The sequence below is a fragment of the Oncorhynchus keta genome, chromosome 19 (assembly GCF_023373465.1).
Source record: "Oncorhynchus keta strain PuntledgeMale-10-30-2019 chromosome 19, Oket_V2, whole genome shotgun sequence".
In the NCBI taxonomy this organism is placed as follows: domain Eukaryota; kingdom Metazoa; phylum Chordata; class Actinopteri; order Salmoniformes; family Salmonidae; genus Oncorhynchus; species Oncorhynchus keta.
The window spans coordinates 58,070,110-58,087,552 of NC_068439.1; the positions used below are offsets into that span (position 1 = coordinate 58,070,110).

The 17,443-nt window shown below is 42.4% G+C and overlaps 1 protein-coding gene across 8 annotated transcripts in view; it reads right to left on the bottom strand.

The window, feature by feature from the left end:
* The window catches only part of LOC118398547 (nesprin-2), a 184,486-nt gene that overhangs the window by 37,485 nt on the left and 129,558 nt on the right, over positions 1-17,443 (bottom strand). For 7 of the 8 annotated variants that reach the window (XM_052470857.1, XM_052470860.1, XM_052470856.1 and 4 more), the window contains 4 exons: positions 14,163-14,397; positions 11,944-12,138; positions 7,345-7,470; positions 3,112-3,267 (listed from right to left, as the gene is read on the bottom strand). In XM_052470857.1, coding sequence (XP_052326817.1) covers positions 3,112-3,267; positions 7,345-7,470; positions 11,944-12,138; positions 14,163-14,397 — 712 coding nt within the window. The remainder of the gene's footprint in view (positions 1-3,111; positions 3,268-7,344; positions 7,471-11,943; positions 12,139-14,162; positions 14,398-17,443) is intronic. The other variant, XM_052470854.1, reaches the window with a different exon arrangement.

The following is a 17,443-nucleotide window of genomic DNA, read 5'->3' on the forward strand; positions in this document are numbered from 1 at the left end:
AAGAAGTCTGAGCCCCCGGTTTGTGGGGCCATTCAAGGTCCTCTGGAGGATTAACGAGGTGACATATAGATTACAGCTCCCCTAACTACCGGATCTCACCCTCTTTTCATGTTTCCCTCAGGCCGGTGATTTCTGGTCCCTTGGTGGATGCCACCCCCCACGACACCCCTCCTGACTCCCAACGTTGTGGGGGTCAGCTCCAGTACTTGGTGGACTGGGAGGGGTACGGTCCAGAGGAGCGGTGTTGGGTCCCGGTGGACGACATTCTAGATCCCAACATCATCGAGATTTCCACCTTCTCCATCCGGACTGGCCCACTCAGAGCCCTCGGAGCCACCCTCCTGGCCCGGCGACGTCCAGCGGCTGGAGAAGTGTGTCAGGGGGTACTGTCACACCTACTCCCACTCTGGTGCGTGACGCCCCCGGTTTTCTAACCACCGGTCCTAGCAACCCATCATTACGGACACCTGCACCCCATCATCATGAACGCAGAGCCTTTTTCACCACCTTGATTACTTCCCCTTTATTTAGCACTCTGTACCCTCACTCATCAGGCAGTATTGGTTATGTTTTCATGTCCAGGTGCTTCTCTTGTTTTGTATCACTCCATGTTCATTATTATTAAGCTGAATACCTGCATCTCCGTTAAACTGTGAGTGAGGTTGAGTCTAAATTGAAAAGATAACAGCATACAATGCAGGTTTGTTGAAAGTAGCCCATAAATAATACCCTGACGTGCCAAAGGACTTTGAAAATGCCAATCCAACTGGATTGGTTTTGTATCACTATGCGAGCAAGGTTTTCAGTTGTATTCTCCAGCTCCCATGCTATCGATGCCTATCAGTAAGGGGGCTACTTCAAGAGTGCTTTTGGCTACTAATGCAAAATTGTACAGGCCCAAAAGTACTTGTGATAAAACCTCCCTGCTGTCTATTCCATTCCGTGAATAATCTAGTTCTACCAGAAGATATCACAAGTGGAAAGGCATGGTATAAATATCCTACAGTACATAGTCTTATTCCCATTAAAGCAGCCGAATGCAAGTTTGACCCAGTTATATAAAGTTGGCTTGTTCCAGAAGTGTGGACCTCTGACACATTTCATTGTACATTGAAAAGCAACAAGGAAAATGAATTTCAGTGTACTTTGTGAATTGACTGAGTTGAAATGGAATTGATCCCAACCGTTGTGTGTACCAGTTCACTATAAGGCAATGCAAATGCAAGAACCCTGGTGGACTCCCCATAATCAAGTAAATTGAGTGAGGCCTCAAGACAGTCAAGCTTTTTTTAAACCTAAAATTAATATGGTCCATTTTCCTAATGTGAGCTTAATGTGATAATTATATTCCCATTACTCCACAAAGGAGGGGATGCTGATTGTTTGAGGTCAAAGAGCTTAACTGGCAGATATTGGTTCATTGGGTTGCCAATATTTCATTGTCTGTTCATTGTTTTGTTTTTCACAAGCGTGGCTCTTTCTCTCACTTAACTTACCATTGAGGCTTAAAATTCTTAATATTCCATTAGGAGCGATTTCTATTGTGACCTGTCATACCCTGTGAGGAATTGCGTTGCCACCACAACAATAGGGGACAGGGGCTGTCTCCTGAAACACAGGCAGGCCACAGCCCTGGCTGGCCATCTGTCCCTCAGCCATTCCAGTGACTGGCTCCACCTGCAACCTGTTAGCCTTCTGGGGACGGAGCCATGTGTTGTGGGGACACTGTCATATAAGGGCTCCATTGTGGTTCTATGAAGCATACAAGCATGTATGTAATACATGCTAAAGTGGAGACACGGAAATTGATCTCAAAATGCTTACTGTCGTGGATTGTAAAACAAAACCAAAGTGTGGATTGAAGTCACTCCTTGCCCATAGACTGCTTTCAAGGTAAGGAAACAAATGTCTAAATATGTCAAATGAATGAATTACCACTTGAGCCTATTTATAATAGCAATGCAACACTATCTTTTAAGGACAACTAATGGTTGCTGCCAGCTCTGTGTCCCCACAAGTGCACCAGTTTCAACAATTTCCCTAACAGGTTGCTCCAACAACAAGGACGAACGTGCAACAACAAGTTAGTTTTTTTTCTGATGACTAACAGGCATTTATACAAAATTGCTCTGTTTGTTTTTAATTTAAAGGGAGATGTAACTGTAGCTTGGAATACTGACCTCTGCTCAGCTAAAGAGCTAAACACCTCCATTCACCATTATTAAAACTAGTCTGCATGGGAATTTAACTTAGTTAGTAACAGTAACAAATTCAGTTACAAACTCCAACAGAGGCATTCAAATCACTCACGTGCTGCGATCATTTCGTCTTACAGTCAGTAATAGACAAATTCAGTTACAAACCCCAACAGAACTATGAATGACCGTTTGACCACAGCGTTCAAAACGCCCATGTGCTTGTATCAGGACCCAATCAGGTCTCAAAACAATCAAACTAAATCCTGCCCCCCCACAAAAAAACTGTAAATCTTTCTCTCACTGACAAAGATGTACTGTACATCATTAGTAAAATATTATACCACATGAGAGCACAAATACTAATGTCTCTTACAGAGGGATTCAGAACCTCAACCCCTGAAACACAGTATGTGCAAATAACTATTGAGGAGATATTAAAAGGCACACTGGAAATGTCAAATGTTCAACACTATCTAATGTCAAACTCTTAAATCTTAAGCAGAAATAGAAACACTACATTTTCAAATAATATTTTGGGGAAATGCAAGTATCAAATGTATTTTTGCTGGCCAGTAGTGGCATCCCATTCAGCCACTTGTCAGTTTTTCCCTCCATTCCATGCTGCTCCTATTCTCTTGTTGCACTGCCATGAATGAGTGTGTTTTGTGTGTGTCTCCACTCGCTGGACACACATTCACCGGTCAAAGCCCCAGTAGTGGAGGAGCCTTTTGTGTGGCCAGAACATAGCTAGTGACTACTCTATTTTATATCTCTACCTTCCCTCCCTCTCATCCACTTTCACTCTCTCAAATAAAATCAGTCTTCCTCTCTCTCTAACACACACACTCCAGACCGACATCTTACTTCTCTTTCCCTACATCTCTCTCCCTCTCTCCATCCATGCCGCTCTCACCTTTAGACAGAGTTCCTCCCACTGGCAGTGCAGCTGCTCCACCTGTCCTTGTAGTAGGGTAGCATCCCCGGCCAAGATGTACTGGGACAGATCCGTCTTCATGGTGGACAACTCCTTCACTCCACCAGCCCACAACTCCAGAGAGGCCTCGTTCTCCTGCATAACACACACACGTACACAACACACACACCACTGACCGGTCAGGCACCCCGGTGCTGTATTAAGTGCATACTAGTCGGGTACGTGTGTGTTTCTCTCTCTCTGTCTCTGTATGTGTGTCTCTCTCTCTTTCTCTCAAGGATTATGGAAGGGGGGAGGGGAGCAAGGGGATAACTGGGAGGGGAGAAGAGGGAAGTGAAGGGGGGAAGGGAGAGGGGGGAAAGGGGGAAACAGGGAGGAGTGTAGGAAACTCATAATAGTGGGACTCAGTGGGTGGCAGGATAATGGGAGCCCCCAAAACCCTGGTAACTCTGGCCCCTCTGTGAGTGCCTGGAAAAAAAACCCTCAATCAATTCACTTCCCCCCAGTCAAATTCAAACTCAAACAACTTTTACTGGCATGACAAGAGTGATACCCAACACAGCAATGATTTTCCATAGCTGCAGTGATGAAATTACAAACCCAAACAAGCAAATGTGTGTGCTAAGAAAGCCGAAGAAGGTGTATTAGAGACAAGAAAAAAATACCATGTCTCTCCTCGTATCTTAGTGCGTGTCCCAAATGGGGCCCATCTCCTTATATAATGCAGTACTTTTGACCAGAGCCTTATGGACCCTGGTCAAAAGTAATACATTATAGGGTATAGTGTGCCATTTGGGATGTGACTAAACACTTATTTACCCTTTTTTTCCTACATCGTTTTTTCTTTCTTTTTTTCCCTTGCCTTATTATGTAAAGTGTGTTGAGACCCATGGACAATGCACTTTAAATAAACCTGATTGCACTTGATTTGACTATCTTTGCCACTGTTATCCTCATTCTTCACAATAGAAGTACCTCTCCAATGAGACCTTGATTAACAGCCGCCCACAAAATGAGATTAAAACCAATTATGCATTAGGGGGCGCTATTACATTTTTTGGATGAAAAACGTTCCCGTTTTAAACAAGATATTTTGTCACGAAAAGATGCTTGACTATGCATATAATTGACAGCTTTGGAAAGAAAACACTGACGTTTCCAAAACTGCAAAGATATTGTCTGTGAGTGCCACAGAACTGATGTTACAGGCGAAACCCAGATAAAAATCCAACCAGGAAGTGCCGCATTTTTTAAAACCGCCTCATGCCAATGACTCCTTATATGGCTGTGAATGAGCTACGAATGAGCTTATGTTTTCCACGTATTCCCCAAGGTGTCAAATCAAATAAAATTTTATTTGTCACATACATATGGTTAGCAGATGTTAATGCGAGTGTTGCGAAATGCTTGTGCTTCTAGTTCCGACAATGCAGTAATAACCAACAAGTAATCTAGCTAACAATTCCAAAACTACTACCTTATAGACACAAGTGTAAGGGGATAAGAATATGTACATAAAGATATATGAGTGAGTGATGGTACAGAGTGGCATAGGAAAGATACAGTAGATGGTATTGAGTGCAGTATATACATATGAGATGAGTATGTAAACAGTGGCATAGTTAAAGTGGCTAGTGATACATGTATTACATAAAGATGCAGTAGATGATATAGAGTACAGTATATACATATACATATGAGATGAATAATGTAGGGTATGTAAACATTATATTAGGTAGCATTGTTTAAAGTGGCTAGTGATATATTTGACATAATTTCCCATCAATTCCCATTATTAAAGTGGCTGGAGTTGAGTCAGTGTGTTGGCAGCAGCCACTCAATGTTAGTGGTGGCTGTTTAACAGTCGGATGGCCTTGAGATAGAAGCTGTTTTTCAGTCTCTCGGTCCCAGCTTTGATGCACCTGTACTGACCTCGCCTTCTGGATGATAGCGGGGTGAACAGGCAGTGGCTCGGGTGGTTGTTGTCCTTGATGATCTTTATGGCCTTCCTGTGACATCGGGTGGTGTAGGTGTCCTGGAGGGCAGGTAGTTTGCTCCCGGTGATGTGTTGTGCAGACCTCACTACCCTCTGGAGAGCCTTACAGTGTCTACAGCATTGTGACGTCTTTTTACGCATTTCCATTGAAGAATAGCCGTAAGGGACCATATATAGCAAGTGGTCACATGGTGTCTCCCGCAGAAAATCTTGCATAAAATACTGAGAAACCAATTGCCTCGACGGATATATTATCGAATATATATGTTAAAAACACCTTGAGGATGGATCCAAAACAACTTTTGCCGTGTTTCTGTCGATATGATAGAGTTAATTTTTAAAAAAGTTTGGTGTTGTATAGGTAGCATTTTCCGGTCGATTTCTCAGCTAAGCATGATGAACAAATGGGAGCTATTTCTCCTACAAAAATAATACTTTTTGAAAAAAATGAACATTTGCTATCTAACTGGGAGTCTCCTGAGTGAAAGCATCCGAAGTTCTTCAAAGGTAAATTATTTAATTTGGTTGCTTTTCTTATTTTCGTGAAAATGTTGCCTGCTGGTAAGAGCCTAGCATAGCATTATGCCATGATAAACTTACACAAATGCTTGTCTAGCGTTGGCTGTAACGCATATTTTGAAAATCTGAGATGACAGTGTTGTTAACAAAAGGCTAAGCTTATGTTTGAATATATTTATTTCATTTCATTTGCGATTTTCATGAATAGGAAAAGTTTCTAGGGGTATTTATGTCCGCTGCGTTATGCTAATTCGTTTGAGGCTAAGATTACGATCCCGGATCCGGGATTGCTTGTCGCAAGAGACGGGTTAGTTCACTCAAAAACTACATTTTAGTGTTTTATTCATTAGTGCACTGTTAATATAATCCCAAAACGTTGTGCAGGTTTCATATGATGAGAAAAACTCTGTTCTGAAAGTACTCTACCTTGAAAATTTGACTGCAGACATGCACATTTTTGTAGATTGTATTAACAGTGGACGAATGAGCAAAATATGAAATATATTTTTGAGTGAACTATCCTTTTATGTCAGGTCTGAGGTGCTGCTATTCCGCAGAATTGAAATAAAACAGTATTACATTATATCTAGATGTTTGATTTGATCATTATCAATGTCTTGGCAATTTCTATGTCAGTAAGCACATTTCCATTCACAGTTTTTATACGAGTAAAGTCATACCGTATAAAAAAATTATGACAGCTGTGATGTAAACAGAATACAATTTTATGAATGTCGACAGATCATTTGCGATCAGTGGGATCTTTTTGTATCGATAAAATGTATTATGCAAGAAATGTCGGTGGAAACGCCTTTATGAGTCACCCGATGATATGGTGTGTGGTCCAACCACGACAACTTAGAAACCATGCAGTTTATTAGGCTACAGATGACATAAATTATGATGAACTTCACAGGGTGGTGAAAGCGCAAGGTGATGAGCTTGATGCTCCTTTCAAATAAATATTGAGGGTCTTATTATGGAAAAATGATGATCGATGACAAATAAATATATTATCGCTCTTGTACATAATAGGCTAATCTCATCATGTATAGCCTACCCGCACAGTATCTGTTGTTGGCTAGAGCACACATGTCATGACCAAAGTAGGCACATACATTTGCTATTTAACGCAACAGTTTTGGTGACAAAACTATCACTCTATGAAAGTTACATGAAAAATACATTTTGTTTGTGTGCACTACCTCATCACACCCTGATCGCACCAAGTCCGTTTGGTGTAAACACACCTCTGGTGGGTAAATATGCATATTTTCTTTATGCTGATTTTAGATTATTTGCATAAAAATTGGTCGCGAATTGGTTGGAAACCTAGCTAGTGTTACTCACCTAATGACTTACCTCAAGTGTTACCTTCTAAGCTAACAGCACAGAGAGGTTAAAATCCACCCACACAGAGAGATACTAATATACACAGCTCAATATCACAAAGTGGGATGCACACACACGCACGCAGTTGCACGTAAGCACACACAGACACACACTTGCACGTATGTACGCTCACTGGCATGTGTGTCTCCACGCAACACGCACGCACGGCACACACGGCACACACACACACACACACACACACACACACACACACACACACACACACACACACACACACACACACACACACACACACACACACACACACACACACAGATCCAGATCCAGATCCAGAAGGTAGTCACCTCTGTGAGCTTCTCTTCACCCTGTAGCTCCTCCAGCCTCTCTGGCAGCGGTTGCTTCAGCCTGTCCCTGAGCTCGTCCAGTTTGTGTGCGCTGTCGACTAGTCTGACTTGAAAGTGGCCCCAATTCTACAAGATATAGAGAAGGTAAATTCAACAATCTCATTGACAGTATTAGTGTACAGTCCAGTTCAGCAAAAAACAAATTGAATAGCGTGACTTAGGTAAATTATATTATTCTATGGGCAAAAAGGGTTCCCAGAAATAGACAGGTCACACCTCTCCACATCCACAATCAAAAGTTTCAAATGCATTTTCTGAATATACCACTAAGACACAAATGTTACCCCAACTCTAATCAAATATTCAGTCACACATTTGAGTGGGAGATTTCTCTTTCTATAATGACAATTACCTATCTCTATTTCAGACATTGTCTTAGCCTGATTCCACTATTGTGCTCGTGTCACGGCCTGGTCGGTTTCACCTGTTCCTGTGATTGTCTCCCCCCCTCCAGGTGTCGCTTATTTTCCCCAGTGTATTTATCCCTGTGTTTCCTGTCTCTCTGTGTCAGTTCATCTTGTATGCTTAGTCAAGTCAACCAGCGTGTTTTTCCTGTACTCCTTTTCTATTCATTTTTATAGTCTTCTCGGTTCTGACCCCTGTACCTATTGGACTCTGATCTGGTTTTGACCTTTTGCATGTACACGGCCACTCTTGCCTACCCCTTTTTGGATTAATAAACATTGTAAGACTCCAACCATCTGCCTCCTGTGTCTGCATCTGGGTCTCGCCTTGATAGCTTGGGGATTTCCCATTCACCGGGGCTGACATAAACTCTTTGACTTGGCCTCCTAAATCTGCCTCCTGTGTCTGTATCTGGGATTTGCCTATATAGCTTGGGGATTTCCCATTCACCGGGGCTGAAATAAACTCTTTGACTTGGCCTTCTGAATACCTATTTAGTGCACTACTTTTGACCAGGACCCATAGGGCTCTGGTAAAAAGTATAATGCCGTCAAAAAGTATTCATACCCCTTGACTTATTCCATATTTTGTTGTGTTACAGCCTGAAATCAATTACACATGCAAAGTGTAAACATGTTTTTAGAAATGTTTGCTAATTTGTGGAAAATGAAAATGTCACAGCAGTCCGTGACCGGGAGTCCCATGAGGCGGCGCACAATTGTCCCAGGTTCGTCCGGGTTAGGGGATGGTTTGGCCGGCCCGGGATTTCCTTGTCCTACCGCGCTCTAGCAACCCCTTGTGGCGGGCAGGACACCTGCAAGCTGACTTGGAACGTCAGTTGTACGGTGTTTCCTCCGACACATTGGTGCGGCTGGCTTCCGGGTTAATCAAGCAGTGTGTCAAGAAGCAGTGCGGTTTGGCAGGGTTGTGTTTTCGGTGACACATGGCTCTCGACCTTCGCCTCTCCAGAGTCCGTATGGGAGTTGCAGCGATGAGACAAGACTGTAACTACCAATTGGATATTATGATATTGGTGAGAAAAAAAGGGGTAAAAGTACAAAAAAAATCTCCTCAGTTGGATCAAAAACATTGTCACAGCCAAAACTCGAACTGCTTTAAAGTCACCATTGGCCTCATGGGGAAATCCCTGAGCGGGTTCCTTCCTCTCTGGCAATGGGGTTAGGAAGGACCCCTGTATCTTTGTAGTGATTGGGTGTATTGATAACCAATCCAAAGTGTAATTCATAACTTCACCATCTTCAATAGATGGGTTAGCTGACAACGTCTCAAAAATGATGTGCATGCTTCCATGGGGCAGAAGTCAACATGTTGTTGTGATTCTGGATGGTCAGACTGCTAACAAGAATGACAGGAAACTGACATGTAGGGGATTGTAAGTGGCTCGTTTTAGCTTATTTAATCTTGTTCTTGATACCATGTCTTGTTTGTAGGTGTTTTCACTGATTTCATGTCAATGTTAATGTGGCTAAAATTACCTAGATAACTATCCAACAACTGTAACGATGTATTTGAGAGAAGTGCTCATTGTGCAAATATATTTATGTTTCAATAAACATTGGAGACGAAATATGGCTTACATGTTGCCAACCATGTCGCTACATAGTTGCGCATGAGTCGGTTCTGTTGCTAAACAACCATCCCCTATAAAGGTGCCCTTCTTTGCAAGGCATTGTAAAACTTTATTATTGGACACAGAGTGAGTACATGCAGCTTATTATGTGACTTGTAAAGCAAGTTGTTAGGCTTGCAATAACAAAGGGGTTGAATACTTATTGACTGAAGGCATTTCAGCTTTTCATTTAAAAACATATATATATTTCTAAAAACATAATTCCACTTTGACATTATGGGCTATTGTTTGTAAGCCAGTAACACAACATCTCAATTTAATGTGGAAAAAAGTCTAGGTGTGTGAATACTTTCTGAAGGCATTGTAGTGTACTATATAGGGAATTGGATGTCATTTTGGACACAACACTTAACTTGGCCTCCGTGGCTTCTGCTTTCACGCAGATCCTATGGAAGGGGTTCACACAACTAACCTGACCCCCCAGGGGGTCGTAAACAACACTCACAGATGAGGTCATAATGGTTCCAACAGACAGCAACAAGTGTGAGTAGTCACTAGATGGCCACTTAGAAGGGTATAATTTGGTTTGCATGGGGTTTTCAAAGGGATGGGATTATGGTTAGGGTAAAAGTTTGTGTTTATGGTGGTTGAAATCGTGTTTGTGGTTATGAGGTGCGATACTTGTACCCTTTCTAGCATGTCCGGATAGCAAAAACTCAAAGCTAGCACCTTTCGAGGCTCACAACTTGCCTCTGTGTCACAGCAACAACCAATCAGATTCAGCAGCCTGAGGGGTGTGGTTTCATCCATCCTTTAAGACAGAGGTAAAGGAACCGCTCCTAAATTGACTTCAGGTTCAAATCTAGGATCAGCTTGCCATCTCCCAAATCCTAGCAACAGACTTTACAGTGAAAACTGCAAAACTGACTTTACATAATCAACACGGGGAAATGTCATCCTAAACCATAGTGACAACTTTAAGGGCTGGTTTCCTAGACACAGGTTAGGCCTAGAACTGGACTGAAAAGTGCTTTCAATGAGAATCTCCTCTTCTTAGTCCAGAACTAGGCTTAATCTGTGTCTGGAAAATCAGCCCTAATTTTCTCTCTATCAAATGTTTTGTAAAATTAGAATTGGAAATGTCAGTTTACTTCCTGAAATGACTGAATTGAAATGGATGGAATTGAGGCCAACCCAGATGGTGGTAGCAGTAGTGATGGACCATACCGTGCCCAATATTCTGTGTTTCTTAGGGTTAGCTGGCAACTGTAAAATTTACTTTGATTTGATGATGGTGGTAGTGGGTAGTGTTAGGTGGCAGTCAGTTAGAGATTTTGCGTCCGAAAATGATCTATTGTGCCAGTAGGATTCAGTTATCCGTTGATGGATGATGGATGATGGACAACGGAGAAGATGGCCAGACATAAACCATTTTTTCAAGTAGGCAACTTGCTGCCGAAAAATATTTGAGTTGAAGTTGAGTTTTGATGGAAATACACAGACAATTGTGAATGCATTATATACAATTTCATCCGTGTTATTGCGTCGCTGTGTGGCCTTAACCGTAGCTGGCAGCTGGCCCCTGCATGGATTATGTTTAGATTAGGGTTGCTCTTTGATGGCCTTGGCTGTTAGGGGGCTTTCACTGGGCAGTGCACAGATACAGTACATGGTATGTGGGTCAACTGCAGCTATCAGACATTCAAAACACACAGACAGCCAACCCCCAGCCCGACTCATAAAGAAGGGGGTTTTGGTGCTTGTACTAAAGAACATGGGGTAAAAAGAGAGAGCGGGTGGAGAGAGAGAGAGAGAGAGAGAGAGAGAGAGAGAGAGAGAGAGAGAGAGAGAGAGAGAGAGAGAGAGAGAGAGAGAGAGAGAGAGAGAGAGAGAGAGAGAGAGAGAGAGAGAGAGAGAGAGAGAGAGAGAGAGAGAGAGAGAGAGAGAGAGAGAGAGAGAGAGAGAGAGAGAGAGAGAGAGAGAGAGAGAGAGAGAGAGAGAGGAGAGGAGAGGAGAGATGTGAGAGAGAGAATAAGAGATGTGTCATAATTACATATCATTTTAGAGATCCTCCGCCTTAATCATAATTTTCCCTATCAGATAAATTGGAATCCCTGTCTATCGTGAAAGAAAAAAAGGTCTGCTCTTTTTTGCATTCTTTTTGCATTCTGTCTTTTTGTTTCAAAATAATCTATTATTGGTCGACCCAAATGTTAATGTGTAGGGAGGTGTGCTCCTTTCTGTCCAATAGTAAGGATAATTTCTGAACAATATTTCTGTCCAGTTAGTGGAACACTTTTGGGTCAATAGCAAGCTCAGAGGCAAAAGTTCTGTGTATCCTCTTTAACAGTCTATTTTATATTTTCTTCTTGCACTGATTTTGAAGTTTATGACGATGATATTTGTTTAGCTCATTTGCTTCGTAAAATGCACTGATTGCACTGCAAAATGTCAAAAAAGTAAAAAGTGACTACAATGTAAAATTAGCGCTCACGTTCAAGTGCTTCCAAGAGATTGATTGGTTAATAGATTGACTGATATACCTGAACAACAGTTTCCAGCAGGATTCTCCTTTCTCCCAGTAGCTCCCTGGCGTGGTCCCAGGACTCCTGCAAGGTCTGTAACTCTGTCTGTAGCTGGGCCTGTGTCTGTAGCTCTGCCATGGAGGATAGCAGCCTGCCTGTCTCTAGGGTGTGTCTGTAGAAGCCGTTGTGTTGGGCGAGAGTCTCTTCAGCACGCTGAAGAGGGGAGACAAAGCGGTCTGAGTTACTGTATAGTTTCACCTATGATGGGTTAGCATCTGTTAGCCTATTTAACAGAGGGGAGACAAAGCGTTCTGAGTTACTGTATAGTTTCACCTATGATGGGTTAGCATCTGTTAGCCTATTTAACAGAGGGGAGATAAAGCGGTCTGAGTTACTGTATAGTTTCACCTATGATGGGTTAGCATCTGTTAGCCTATTTAACAGAGGGGAGACAAAGCGGTCTGAGTTACTGTATAGTTTCACCTATGATGGGTTAGCATCTGTTAGCCTATTTAACAGAGGGAGACAAAGCGGTCTGAGTTACTGTATAGTTTCACCTATGATGGGTTAGCATCTGTTAGCCTATTTAACAGAGGGAGACAAAGCGTTCTGAGTTACTGTATAGTTTCACCTATGATGGGTTAGCATCTGTTAGCCTATTTAACAGAGGGGAGACAAAGCGTTCTGAGTTACTGTATAGTTTCACCTATGATGGGTTAGCATCTGTTAGCCTATTTAACAGAGGGGAGATAAAGCGGTCTGAGTTACTGTATAGTTTCACCTATGATGGGTTAGCATCTGTTAGCCTATTTAACAGAGGGGAGACAAAGCGTTCTGAGTTACTGTATAGTTTCACCTATGATGGGTTAGCATCTGTTAGCCTATTTAACAGAGGGGAGACAAAGCGGTCTGAGTTACTGTATAGTTTCACCTATGATGGGTTAGCATCTGTTAGCCTATTTAACAGAGGGGAGACAAAGCGTTCTGAGTTACTGTATAGTTTCACCTATGATGGGTTAGCATCTGTTAGCCTATTTAACAGAGGGAGACAAAGCGTTCTGAGTTACTGTATAGTTTCACCTATGATGGGTTAGCATCTGTTAGCCTATTTAACAGAGGGAGATAAAGCGGTCTGAGTTACTGTATAGTTTCACCTATGATGGGTTAGCATCTGTTAGCCTATTTAACAGAGGGAGACAAAGCGTTCTGAGTTACTGTATAGTTTCACCTATGATGGGTTAGCATCTGTTAGCCTATTTAACAGAGGGGAGACAAAGCGTTCTGAGTTACTGTATAGTTTCACCTATGATGGGTTAGCATCTGTTAGCCTATTTAACAGAGGGAGATAAAGCGGTCTGAGTTACTGTATAGTTTCACCTATGATGGGTTAGCATCTGTTAGCCTATTTAACAGAGGGGAGACAAAGCGGTCTGAGTTACTGTATAGTTTCACCTATGATGGGTTAGCATCTGTTAGCCTATTTAACAGAGGGAGACAAAGCGTTCTGAGTTACTGTATAGTTTCACCTATGATGGGTTAGCATCTGTTAGCCTATTTAACAGAGGGGAGACAAAGCGTTCTGAGTTACTGTATAGTTTCACCTATGATGGGTTAGCATCTGTTAGCCTATTTAACAGAGGGGAGACAAAGCGGTCTGAGTTACTGTATAGTTTCACCTATGATGGGTTAGCATCTGTTAGCCTATTTAACAGAGGGGAGACAAAGCGGTGAGTTACTGTATAGTTTCACCTATGATGGGTTAGCATCTGTTAGCCTATTTATTAGTAGAAGGTGTTACTTTTTATTTTATTGTTTCATATTATTCGATTTGTATGTTGTTGTTCTTCATCCCAGTATTGTGTTTAGACCAAGTTTGGGGATGATTTGGAGCCGCCAGAGGTTTGTTGGGGATGGGGGGCGGGAAGGGTGGGAGGTGAAATGGTTCAGTAATTGATTGTACTGATAGTGACTCAATACAACAACAAAAAAATCTAAAAATGATTTAACACTATGTTCAACAGCATATATCAAAAACCTCTCTTTTAGTGTATCAAGTTGTGGAATGAAAATAAACAGCACCTAAAATGTGTTGTGCACTGCGGTACTCCAAAATCACATACATGTTTAGAAACAGCAAATATTGCCCTGATAGCTCTGAATTAGCACGGTCTCCATTAAAATGGAATGACCATTCATCACAGATCATTTATTGAATTATATTTAAATGATGTTCTCACCCCCAAGTCCTCCAGGGAACATGGTAGCTGCTGCAGAGTGCAGAGGGCCTGAGCAGCAGAAGGAAGTAAGGTCTCCACATCTCTCAGCAGCCCCCCTAGCCTCCTCACACCCCGGGTGTAGAACCGCCACTGGCCCAGCCGTTCCTGCACCAGGCTACTTCGCTGCTGTGCCACACTAACAATCCGCTGCCATCGCTCTCTCATCTGGGCGAGCTTTAGGGTGAGGTCAGGCCTGCTTGGAGGGGAGTAGAGGAGAGTAGAGGGGGAGAGAAGGAAGGGGGATGAAAGAATAAGATAGGAGGGCAGAGGAGAGAAGAGGAGAGGGGAAGGAGAGGAAAGGGGGAGGAAAAGAGAGAAAATGAGGGCAGAGGTGAGGAGAGAAGAGATAATCAACCATGGTTGATGGCAACAGTATTTTCCGGTCATTTACACCATATAAGGATAACTAGCGAGCACATCACTGAAATACATTACCCCAAAGTGCCCCATTTTTATTGTTTAAAATTGGTAATTTATGCATTTATCCATAAAAAACGATCCAACTGGAGGGTATATTGATCTATCTCATCATATGCTTAGTCAACAAGCAAAACAAAACAAGATCAGTACTGTCATCCAGCAAAACTGAAGAGAAGCTGCAGTCCAAACATTCTAACACTATGGGCGGAGAAACCGAGGGAGAATACCCCACTTCATTCTCCAGGGACAACAGTGCTCTGTTGGCCACCATGAATGAGCAACTGAAGAAGCTCAATTTGATCTCTGGGGTATTGGCAGAAATGTAGGCCCTAAGATGATCTATGGAGTTCCACAAGAAATGAATCCCGGAGGTAAGGGCAGAAAATGTAACCCTTCGAGCCACAGTAGCGACCCTCCAAACTACAACAAATACACTCCAGGATGACAATAAATAAATGAAGGCGGCAATACAAGACTTAAAATGCAGAAACATTGTCATCATGGGGGTGGAAGAGGAGGAAAAAGAAGACTACCTGGAAAAATGATGGAGGAAGAGGTGGCAAACGTGGACTACCAAAGGGCACATCGGTTTGGTAGGAAGGTTCTCAACAAACTGAAACTAACCCACTAAAATATGAAAGTGGCAGTTCTGGAAAGAGGAAAGGAACTGAAGGGAACACTTTTCTCTATCAGTGAGCTGGTGAAATACTGGTGAAATCATTTGATAGGAGGTGCATACTGTGCCGTATTCTAAAACACCACAGGGCCAGAAAGTATAATCCTGCCGTACTGAGCCAGTAATTCCCAATTAGGCATACACAAGTCTACATATTTATTTTACAATCTCTCTCTCTCACTCTCTATAGGCCTACCTTTGTGTTCTCGCGAACAGTCCCCCCCCATCATGTCTGGATGGAAATGCACTAAAATTATATCAGACTGAATGCCTTTCCATTAAGAAGTATATTAGCAGGGCAAGGTGGCAGGCTATCGATGCGGTGCCGATACAGCAACAATTGTATATTGCAGTGTTTTACCAACATTAAATATTATTCAAATCTGTTCATGTACACCCCCAGGAAGAATATGATTTTTTTTTTAGTACATTTCCTGAGACGAGAGCACTTAGTTATGGTCATTTTCAAGTACCTTTATAGAATGTGTAGGGTGACGTAGAGTAAGGCATTTATGAAAATGTTATAACAATATAGAGTTCCTTTACACTGATCAGTTGTCCTGGTCCCTTTGCAGAAAAACAGCCCCAAAGCATGATGTTTCCACCCCCATGCTTCACAGTAGGTTTGGTGTTCTTTGGATGCAACTCAGCATTCTTTGTCCTCCAAACACGACGAGTTGAGTTTTTACCAAAAAGTTATATTTTGGTTTCATCTGACCATATGACATTCTCCCAATCTTCTTCTGGATCATCCAAATACTCTCTAGCAAAATTCAGACGGGCCTGGACATGTACTGGCTTAAGCAGGGGGACACGTCTGGCACTGCAGGATTTGAGCCCCTGGCGGCGTAGTGTGTTACTGATGGTAGGCTTTGTTACTTTGGTCCCAGCTCTCTGCAGGTCATTCACTAGGTCCCTCCGTGTGGTTCTGGGATTTTTGCTCACCGTTCTTGTGATCATTTTGACCCCACGGGGTGAGATCTTGCGTGGAGCCCCAGATCGAGGGAGATTATCAGTGGTCTTGTATGTCTTCCATTTCCTAATAATTGCTCCTACAGTTGATTTCTTCAAACCAAGCTGCTTACCTATTGTAGATTCAGTCTTCCCAGCCTGGTGCAGGTCTACAATTTTGTTTCTGGTGTCCTTTGATAGCTCTTTGGCCGTGGCCATAGTGGAGTTTGGAGTATGACTGTTTGAGGTTGTGGACAGGTGTCTTTTATACTGATAACAAGTTCAAACAGGTGCCATTAATACAGGTAACGAGTGGAGGACAAAGGAGCCTCTTAAAGAAGAAGTTACAGGTCTGTGAGAGCCAGAAATCGTGCTTGTTTGTAGGTGACCAAATACTTATTTTCCACCATAATTTGCAAATAAATTCATTAAAAAATTATACAATGTGTTTTTCTGGATTTTTTACCCCTCATTTTGTCTGTCATAGTTGAAGTGTACCTATGATGAAAATTACAGGCCTCTCATCTTTTTAAGTGGGAGAACTTGCACAATTGGTGGCTGACTAAATACCTTTGTGCCCCACTGTACCACGGGAGTCCTCTTACATTTGGGAACCTATTGATCAGACATCCTCAGTTGCCGATGCACAACAACAAGATCAACAAGTAATGTTAGCCAGAGAGAGACGAGCTCAAATCTAACGAGGGAACAGTAGATAAACCCTCTCAAACTTTTTCAGCTTGTAGTTGGCCGTCAAAATTGAACTGAAAAATGATGGGGAGTAGTACAGTAGCTTGCTCACCCTGCAGCAGTTTGCCTGCCAATTCATGCTTGTTCCAATCCACGTTTTGACAACAAAGGGAACTTGCCTGCCTACCCGCCAATTTGATGGATGCCAGATACATTTGATTGATAACTAAGAGATGTGCTAACTGTGGATAGTCATTCAAGTTCAGCATAGCGAGCAAGGAAAGTGATTATGGGGGAAAAAACTCAGTCACTTGCCCACTCGTCCAATGACGTCTCATCCTCCCAGCAACTAGTTAGTTAGCTAACTAACAGTTGGATATTTTTCATGAAGGCATGGCTATTAGGCTAGGACCTATATGAACGCCAAAATTGGAGACCTACTGTTCCGACGCATATCGGCTCACGTTCCTCTGTATTGTTTCTCTGTCCCATTCTTCTGTTCCAT